The 10,653-nt window shown below is 40.5% G+C and overlaps 1 protein-coding gene across 1 annotated transcript; it reads right to left on the reverse strand.

The window, feature by feature from the left end:
* Positions 1 to 1,578: 1,578 nt before the first annotated feature.
* Positions 1,579 to 9,710, reverse strand: NIM1K (NIM1 serine/threonine protein kinase; the record flags this gene model as incomplete). Its single annotated transcript, XM_080363009.1, has 3 exons — positions 1,579 to 2,328; positions 4,362 to 4,630; positions 9,419 to 9,710. The coding sequence occupies 3 exons, from the start codon at positions 9,708 to 9,710 to the stop codon at positions 1,579 to 1,581; spliced, it is 1,311 nt and encodes a 436-aa protein (XP_080219135.1).
* Positions 9,711 to 10,653: the final 943 nt, after the last annotated feature.

Consider the following 10,653-nt stretch of genomic DNA (forward strand, 5'->3'; position numbering starts at 1 on the left):
CCATAAACACCTAAAGTTCTGGGATCACAAGCTATGTGGACCTTCTGGGTCTTTCTTAATATCATTCCATTACAAAAGTAGAAAGAAAGGGTTGCTTAGGCTGGTGTAAAACCATTATTTCAGGGTTGTGTTTCCAGATAATTGCTTTCATATAAGAACTGTTTATAGTGGAGGAATTCATTCCCACCTTATGAAATAGAATTGATACTTATTCTTGTCCTATGAAAGATGGTATTGTTTTATCCCCCTCAGAAAAACTGTGAAGGGGTACTCATTTTTGCTTTGTACTTACCTGAGCCTCACAGAGTCCAGTTTCCTATGGGTGGCTTTTCAGAGTAATTTGTGGCTCATTTACATTAATTACTCCTTTCTTAAAGTCAACTGATCATCTGATCAGTCCCTATAATACATAAGGCATCCTGGCCTTAAATTTGAAGGCACCAGCTGTACTTCTCTAAACGTTGTATTAGCTTACTTGCCTTAACTAAAATTATGAGACTCTACCTCTTAGTTTGGGCATGTCAGCCATGCCTGTTGAGAGAAGGACAGCTACTGCACTTTTCCACCATTTGCATTGGAGCTGATGGTGTTGAAGATTAATGTATAAAATAAGCAATTAAAGCTGAAAGTGTCTACACTTTGGTGATGCTTGGAACAATTGGAGTTGTCAGACTACCCAACTTACAACTTGCAGTGGTCAAGAGTGCCAGCCTTTGTTGCCAAGGTAGGATGGCAGGAGTTAGTACAAGTCTGTAATACTCAATATATAAGGGGATTTTGTTATTGGTTCATTCAGCTTACTGATACCTGTTGCTAAAGCAAGAATTTACATGAGTTTTGGAGTACACTTAAGTTTTTCTTTACGGGAGTGCAGCTGGAGTCCAAGCAGTTCTGAACTGTTGGAACTGTGCAAGTAACAGAAGGTGCTAGAAGGTCAGTAAATGGTAACCCAACCAGTTATGCACTAGGAATTGCAACCACACATGCAGGGTTAAAGTAGCATATCTTAATTTGCCTTCCTGAATTGTGACAAATTAGGAGCTGTGGTCAACAGCATTGCCGTTTCTTTGAATAAAATTTTGAAAAAAGCTCTAAATTTTGTCATGCTTAATTTACTGAAGAAATTTTATAGAAGAATGTGCAATTGTTTAGATTATAGTTTGGTTTCTGCTTAAATTTAGTTTTCTGCAAAAACTGTCCTGGATTGTGGTGGTAAAGTTGTGTCAAGCTGAGGTTCAAATTTCAATGAGTTATCTCTTACATGCCTCTACTGAGATGTCCCAACTGTGTTAAATGCAATAGTGTTTGATCATTACTAAAAGATGACCTCTGCTAATCATCCCTTGCCTGTTTCGCCTCCTGGGGATTTTGCACTTTGCTATATGAGGTGTCTGGAGCAAGGGACAAAGAAATGCATAAGAGCTCTGTATCCAAGCGCTTTGCTGTGGCTTGAGAAGTGCAAAGGAGGTGAGGCATTTCTGGTTTATTCAAAAATTACAAAAAATGTAACACCAGAACTTATGAAACATGAATAAAACCCTTTGTTAAATGTGCCAAGTATAAAGCCTGCAGTACAGTTTATAAAATGGAGCACAGCTTGGATGTGTGCTTCATCCCCTTGTAAGAACTGATCCTTCTCTTCAAGTCTTGTTCTTTGGGGTCAGGGTGGGACATGATAGGAACACATTCAAGTGCCCTTTTCTTCTGTACCTTGTGCAAAACAATTCTGTAAACTCCTGTTATTGAGCTGCGTGCATCTCTTCCCCGGTTATTTTGAATGTGCTCTTCTGTGATTCCCAGATCTTCCAGAATGTTTTTCACTTCGATTTCTTCCTCTTTCAGTGTACTCATGTCCGATAAGTACTTTGGATCCAGTTTAAATGGCTTTAAAGGTTTGGGGTACTGTATTCCTTGCATCCATTCACTGTTCATAATAAGTTTGACAGAGTATCGTTCGGTCGGTACTGGCTGAAGGACGCCTTTTATCAGTTTCTGGCAAGTTTCTGAGAGGCAGGGAGGCAAACTGTATGTCCCCTCAAGAATGCACTTTTTCAGTTTGGCCACAGTGTCTGCCCGAAATGGCATGACACCCGTTGTCATGAAGTACAACAGGATCCCCAGTGCCCAGATGTCTACATAAACGCCAACATAGTTTTCATCTCGGAAGAGTTCAGGAGCAGCGTAAGGAGGAGAGCCGCAGAAAGTATTTAAAGTTTCATCTCTTTTACTTATTGTGCTGAATCCAAAGTCTCCCACCTTAACACAGGTGTTACTGGTGTAGAAGACATTTTCTGCTTTCAGGTCCCGGTGAATTATGTTATTCTCATGCTGTAAAACAAGAGAAAAATTTGGTGTTAGGTTGTTCACAGGAAGGTTCTCAAGTGACTAGCTGTTATCATTGATTAACGGCCACATAGGAGAAAGGGAGTTATTTTGGACAAAGTCAGAAATAAGTACTACAATGAAACTGAAAAGTTGAAGTATTTAAACAAATTTAACTTTGTTGTCTACTGATACAGAAACAACAGAGTAGGTGCAAAAGAAGGGAAGAAGGATGCCAAGTTTAGGAACAGTAGCAATCTTTTGCTAACCTTTAATACTATAAACTATTTTCATAAAGCAGATTTGTGATAGTATCACAGCTAATCCTACAAGAATAGATAGATATCTTCATGTGCAAAATCTGTATTTTTTCAGAGTTCAGAGCACTAATTTTGTCAATTACTACATTTCTGTAATGGTGTAAGTAACAAAAAATAATTTCTTTTTAACTCATTCCATTTTTGTATATATTATTGGCTTGTGGATTTATGATGTGAAAGCACTTAGTTCACCAAGTCGACATCATCACAGATAAGTTGTTACAGTTCTGTTGTGTGATCTAATGTCCTACGAGGAATGGGTGGTGGCAGGAGAAAAGGACCACAGACTTGTGCCTTGCAAGACACAAAGTTCAGTGGTGCCCTCTAGTTTTAGAGATCTAAAGTAAATATATATGCTGTAACTTGTACTTTTTTTCCCTTGGAAATGGCAGTAGCAGCCAAGGAATCAAACTGAGTTTGCTCTGCTGAGTGGTGATATACCTGTCTTGGTCAGGTAAGGTTTTAGCTTTGTCTTGAACTAACTATGAGGAATGACACTCTCTGCCCTGCCCGTAGAAGTAACAAAGTGCATGTGTCCGGAGACAATCAGGAAACCCTTCAGCATCCCAAGATTTTTAAACTGTCATCGATAACAGGCAAGGATCTTCTGTCCTTGTGTGGACTGGCAGCAGTGAGATGTGATTTAAGTAGCCTGGATTTGATAGCTCAGCACAAGTAAAATGTTTTCCAGAAGGCTGTGTGTACAGGTGAAGGAGGTTGGCCGGCTTGGTAGTCTGGGTTTAATGCTAGGAAACATGCAATCTTGAGATGTAAAGTAAGTTTCAGTAGCTGCTAAGTACCTGTCCTATGGAAAAGGTGTTGAAGCTAATCCATCGCATACTTTTATACAATATGATCCTTTTGTCAAAATATATTAAAAATGCATGCTGTTCATTTATGCCACAAGCAGTCTGTAATGCAATTTCTAGATGTGTGACCTGGGAGCATCCTTGCTTTTGACTTGCCTGAGGCTGTTACATGTCAGGAAAATGCAAGCCACCGGAGGGCACCCAGAGCCAACTTTAAAAAATGCCACTGCTCATACTTGCAGAACAGTCTTCCCTTGTTTTTATGCCGTTTAAAGTAGCTGTAGTTACTGTGCAGGTTCAGAGGAGATGGTACTGACATAATTAATTATTCCTTTTCTGCCTTTTATAAGGCTCTACACAAATGGCATCATCCTAAACCCAGCTGCAATACTGAAGAATAAACAAGGGCAAGTGATGTGATGGGTGTTAACTTCACAGGTTTGTGCCAAAACAACGACCAGGAATTAACTGTCTTAAGTGCCAGTCTCCTGCATGCATTAATAAACAAGCTGGATGCTTGCAACACCTAACAAGCTGCTTCTCTGGAACGCTTTCTTGTAGCAGAAGAGCAATTGATCTTATGTTTTGAAATAGCTGGAGGTAAGAAACGAAGCCTATGGCAACGTAAAGCAGATAGAGTGCTGTCACTAAAGGGATGTTTCTACCTATTGGGTGTTCCCAGTTCAGTCTTCTCCCAAAAGCTGTCAACAGAGGGGCAAGAACTCAACGTTTATGTGAAAGCTCTCTCAGATACCTTTTAGACAGCTCCTCTCTAGCTGTTCTGCTCTTCAGAAATGTGGGCCTGAAATCTTATTAACAGTAAACCTGCTAATTGAAACCCAAAAGATAAAGGCACAACATGTGCTACAGTAGTGAGGGACAACGTGCTTGTGGAAGAAGAGCAACTTACCATGTGCTTCACAGCAGACACAATCTGGGAGAAGATTATTTTACACTCTGTTTCTAGCATCTTGCCTTCTGTACTGATTTTAGTGAAGAGCTCCCCACCTCCTGCATACTCCATCACCAAGTGCAGTTTTGAGAGTGTCTCCACCACTTCATATAGTCTGATGATATTTGGGTGGTGCAGTTTTTCCATGCTGGATATCTCACGAGATAGCAAACGTTGAGTCTTCCGGTCTAGCTTTGTCTTGTCCAAAATCTTAATTGCAACTTTCTCTGAAAAGAAAAATGCTTTTCCATGTTATTAATGCAATAGATGCAAATTCTGATACTGTTTACTTACAACAATGCTTGGTTACAGAAGTCCAATAAAATTTCACCTCTGATCAGTATATGCTGAACCAAAGAGGCCTGCTGAGCCCTGCGATATTTCACACTCACGCCCGTGCCCCTTTACATCTGTGGCAGCCTATGCATTGCTGAGGTAGCTAAAGGCTGATGGAATATTGCAAGGGTTAATCAAATCATGGCTGTTTTAGTGTGCTCCCCAGCTGTCAGGCTAATATGTGTCTGACGGACACAGTCACAGCATCTGGTTTGATGTCTAATGCTGGTAAAGAAGGTCTGCACTTTCTCTTTCGTTGTTGGCTCAGTGCTCTTCACACGAGCTGGGTCTGATCCTGGTTCTTGCAGACTCATAGAATCACAGAGTGTCCTGAGTTGGGTGGGACCCACCAGGGTCATCAAGTCCAACTCCAGTCCCCGCACAGGACAACCCCACAGTTCACACGATTTGTCTGAGGGTGTTGTCCAGTCTCTTCTTGAACAGTGTCAGGCTTGGGGCTGTGACACCTCCCTGGGAAGCCTGTTCCAGTGCTCCACCACTCTCTGGAACAGACTCCCCAGGGAGGTGTCAAATTTAGGTGCTTTGTTTCAGAGTGGACAGACAAACTTGGGAGTAATTTAGGGGCTTTGGCTACAACCCTGCAAGTTCAAACTGCAGAGGCGTTTTTAAGTTGGTGTGACTTGGAGAACTCTTCCCTAACTTCTTATCCTATACTCCACAAATTCTGTTACCACAATCGGTATTGTAGAGGTTTGTCTTTCTCAGGATAGATGTACCAGTTTTCCAATATGTTAATGTATGAGTAGTTCTTGGTACTGTTAAGAATACAGAAAACTATATGTTCATGTCTGTATGCTGCAGTGGGCCATGAATCTGCATCAAACACAGGTTTTATTCTGAGTAAGGGAAAAAGACCAAAACAACAGTGAAATATAGTAAGTTCCAGGGATCCCGTGAGACAGCATATCTAGCTGTATTACACTGTCCTGGTAATGCAAGCTGCTTCTAAATTGTACATGTTTCTGTAGCATATCTACAGCGAAGACAAGGGCCACAAAATATAGATATACATCTGCAGCCGCACCGCATGACCAGGGAAGCTCAAAGCAGTAGGAACAGGTCAGTCACAACTGACCTTATGTTTCTGTATGAATGAGTAGGTTATGGCTTTTGTCTTCACTCTCTTGAATACAACTGTTTATTCCTGGCACTGTTCCCCCCCGGACAAGAACAGCTTAACCAAATGTTCACAGATTTCTTAACAATTAATCAGTTTTATGAAATCTTTAAAAAAAACCCTTTATCTTGGTTCCTAGTACATGGGAGTAAATTAAAAAAAGTCAGTATTGCTTACTAGTTGCTTTTAAGAGGAGAGAGGCTATTAGATTTGCACATGTATGTTGGTATAAAAGCATTCAACATGTTTTTACTTAATATTGTAAAGTTGTTTAACTCAAGTTTAGTATTCCAACATATCTAAAGGAACTGTTAAGGATACATAAGCTTGCGTGTCTGCACAGATAAAGAAAACTCCATGTTTGATATGTTTACCTTAGTAACATACATTGGGAAGAAATGCAGACACTGAATGGTAACAGCACCCGACACGGACCCTGTCAGAGCTCTGACTGTGGCCCCAGCCACATTTTAGTGAAAGACTAAAATCCTTGGCTTGCTGGTAGCATATTCATTACCTAAACCAAGAGGGAAGAGCATCAGCTCACAGTAGGTAATACTTAGACAACTAAATGCCCAGATACTACAGGGATAACAATACTTACAACTTAAACTTTGTAACTATATAATTACATCTTGGTTTATAAAAGCTGGGGGTATTTGAGCTTTAAAAGAATAATCTTCAAGGTTAAATTCCTTCTCCTTTCTTTTGCTGGAATTTGCTATTCCTCCTGGTCAGTTTTCCTGCCAAGTTTTAAAAGGAAAGGGAGACAAAAAAGTTTTGGAACTGAATGGCTTGATCCTGCTCACTGTTCACATACCACCATAAATCAGAACCAAGCTCCTTTATATCTACATCACTGCAGTTGCATATGCATGACATGCAAAGAAAACCAGCCCAGTAAAACTATAAAAAAAACTAACACCCTGCTTTTTAAAAAACTCATTCCCTTTGCTTCCAAAAAAACCCAGCTGGTTTACAAATCCTCTATTACCCTGGCACGTTGGCAGTGCTGAACAGAAGAGCATTTTTAGTAGGCAGCTTATTTGCCAAAATACTGAATCTGAGTAGCAAGAGATTTTTCTGACTATATGCAGTGTATGCTGAGGTCTGAAAAGAGCTAACTGAAATCTTAATAGAGAAGTTTGGAAAAGATTGAGAAATAATGTCAGGAAGGAGCGATGTATGCTATGATGGCAAAAGGAAACAAAATACAAACAAGTTAAAATTGCTTAAAAAAAACCCCAAAAAACCCCACAACAAACACCAACTAGGTCCCTGGACATTCCTACCTTTGCAATTGATGTTTCACATTCGACTGGCTTTTTGCTAGCTGTAAATTGTGGATGCTTTTAATCGCATCTGAGCTGTGGTGTCACACTACATTTGTCAGCTGGGGTGTATGTAAAATAAAGGTTATACAGAGCTTAGGATCCTAACAGTCCTTAGCAAGCAACTCTGCTGGTCTCTGGAGAACGTATCTGCCAAATCTCAGGCTAATGAAATAGGCAACAGTGCCAAAGAACCCAATACACATCATAGCATCAAAGAATTTCCTGCATCCTCTAAGCAACCAAGACAGCACTTGTGAGAGACATAAGGGTCTTCAGCCAGTGCGATCCTGCAGTTTTTCCCTCTAGGAAACTCTTCCTGTATCCTGTTGTGACAGATCACAAGGGCCACAGAACTGCACATGCATGTAATTGTTACAAAAGCTCACCTTAGTGAAGGACATAATTAATAATTATTTTTTTTTTAATATAGGGTGACATGTCAAGAGAAACTGGAACTTAACACTCTGACAATAACTGAAGAGCTGAACAGCCCCCTGATACACACACCTCCCCCTACCACAGGAACCCAAACAGCATTAATAATGAGCCCTTTGTATTTATATAATCAGAAAAACAAACAAACCAACCAACCAACAACAACAACCCAACTTGTACTCATTAGCACTGTGCAAGAACATCGCTTTGTTACTCAAACACTAATGTGCATCTACTGGAAAACTCAGAATCCTCTTTGTGGGTGGCAGTGGGGTGTGCGTGTGCATGTGTGCACGTTCCTATTCTCCTATCCGCATACTGTATTTTATGAGGACAGATAAGCTCACAGGAAGAGATGGGTCAAAATATGTTTGTCCTTCTTCCTTCCTTATGGTCATTGCAAACTTAATATTGAGAAATTAATTCCTTGCCCTGTGAACATTTTCAACAAAAAAAAAAGATACTAAAAAAAAAAAAAAAAAAGATACATTTTTGGTGAAAAATAATCTTCTCAAGAAAAAAAAATGTTTTTAGTATTTAGGTTGTCCAAGCTTACTGTATCCACTGAAGTTCAAAGTTTTCAATCAGCTCTATTGAAATGCTAAAGCAACCTGTCTCCTAAACAAGTTAAACAGATCATAAGATCATACGTTCATTCAGATCAACTTTATAACTTCCTTTCTTTAGCGTTCTTCCTGTTTCGAGTACAGGAGCGGCATTGCCTCCAACAGTAAGGACAAGACAGCTTTCTCTGGAACAAAAAAATAATCACAAAAAAAGCAGAGCAAATAACTTGCTGTGGGCCAGGTAAAACTGAGATGCTTTTCTGAAACAAGCAAAACGAAAAAATCCAGAAGCAGTTAAAGCAACCCTTAGGCATAGGCAGGCTTAAATTTGGAAAAAATAAATACTTTCAGTTCCCCACTTTGATTCCCAGTGTAACAACCGGTGCACACGAGGGACACATGAGCTTTCACACCTCTGCAGCCTGGGCTGAAAGAGGCGGTAATAAAAATAACAGACAGCATGTCGTGAAGGCTTTCGGGTGTATCTCCTCTCACCTGCAGTGTGATGGAGGAAAGGAGAATCAATCAAACTGGAAAGACTACAAGGAAAAAACAAGATAGCAGTGCACAAAGATATGGGGAAAACTAGTAATCCCTGAGGGAAAATGAGAACAGTTTCTATCGCTGTCAGAGAGGCAGAGGCAGAAAAAGAAACAGGACAGATGAAGACAAATTCTTAGTTATACCTCTAACTGAAGTGTTTGCTGCAGTTCCTGAGTCTTTATAGTTCTTCCTAGAAGAAGAACATCCTAGCATATAGAGTGCTTTTCTGTAGTTCAAAAAAATAAATAATAATAATCGACAATTCAACACAAACCCTGAGGTCCATGAGCTGGCCAGGGAAGGGGCAGACGGACAGGATGAGGTGTAGGAGGGGAGGCACAACACCGTGCTTCACAGCGTGGAGTGTTCATGCTATGCGATGAGATGTTTTAACTCCATAAAGTGCAGAGATTAACTTTTCTTGTAATAGCTGACAGCTAGGAAATGTTTTTGTTTGTTGGTTTGGTTTTTTTTAAAGCCTAATTGAAAGCTGAGTATTTATCTGTGGCTCTGCCTCTATATTCACTCAACAACAACAAAGACACATACAAACTACATGTGTATTTAAGGTTCAGACAGCATCTTTCTTCCCAAAGAGGTCCATTTGCACACATACAGAATGAGGGCACTCACCACCTAGGTGATCCACACAACGGTGCCTACCTTTTGTTAGGGAATGAATTCCAAGCTTCACTTGTGAGAAATTCCCACTTCCTATTTCTCCTCTGACTCGGTAGAAGCCAATTCTCTTTCCCAGGGTTAATTCTTTCACCACTTTTTCATTCTGGGACATATCCTGCATTAGTTTCTCAAATGGGGTCAGCCTGTGCTGTCCGCCCTCTTCCTCTCCTCCATAGCGCTCCGGGTGCCCGTCGTCCTCTCCGCTGTCCTCACGATGCCACCTGCAATAGCGGTGTTTCCCAAGACTTCCTCCATTCACATATCCTGTTGTCATAGTCTATAAGGTAATCATATCCCCATTTAACAAGATGGCCTGATAAGTAGTTCAGATGAAATAATTCTGTATGAATATGCAGTCCTCCACATAATGGACACTGTGACAAACCCAGGCAAGAAAGCAGCTTACGGGAAGTCCAGTAATTAGTTTGGAAATTACTTCAAAACCAGATCTGGCATGTCTATATATTGCAGTTCTGTTCAAAATCTCAGATAACACTGGAAGCTGCTTACATCCATCTCGCACTAACAGATGTAGTATGTTTGGATCTTCATCTACAAGGTAAAAGACGCTTTGCAATTAAAACTGTAAACTTTGTGCAAGGAAATGGTCAGTTGCTTGCTGTCTATGCAGGGCATTTGACACATGCAAATCATTTGACACGAATTTTCAGGCTTCAGCTTGCTGTTTTGAAAAGTAACTTGATAGATAAAGGTCAAACAAATAGCTGGTTAACTACTCTAAATAAATGCAGAAGCTTCCAGTTCATTTTGAATAGCTGACCTTTAGAGCATCGTTCTCCTTGATTCTGGTACCAGTCCAAGAGCTGAATGTAGGCTTTGCCTTTCATTCATTCTTCAGCCGGTGAGCTCGTCACGGTGCCTTGGAAATGTCACTGTGCCTTGAAGCCTTGCTGTAAAAAGTTTGTTGCTCCTGTTTCCTCCTCATCGCAGGTTTAACAAAGCAACTGATCCTGGAAGATGACAGGAAAAGCACAAACTGTGCACCAGGCAAAGAAAGGCTGTCTCTCAGTATCCCTGCAGTCACATGGTGGGACAATACAGGATTAAGTAACTGCAATGTCACGTTAACCCTTCTTTATTTAGATGAGCTTTCTTTAACACCTTGAGCCTTCTCAAAATTTTGCCAGATGCGTGGTGTTCCTAAGTAGACAGATGAAGACCGTCATTAAAACCTTTACATAACAGCCATACGCTTC

Source organism: Nesoenas mayeri (assembly GCF_963082525.1).
Source record: "Nesoenas mayeri genome assembly, chromosome: Z".
NCBI lineage: Eukaryota > Metazoa > Chordata > Aves > Columbiformes > Columbidae > Nesoenas > Nesoenas mayeri.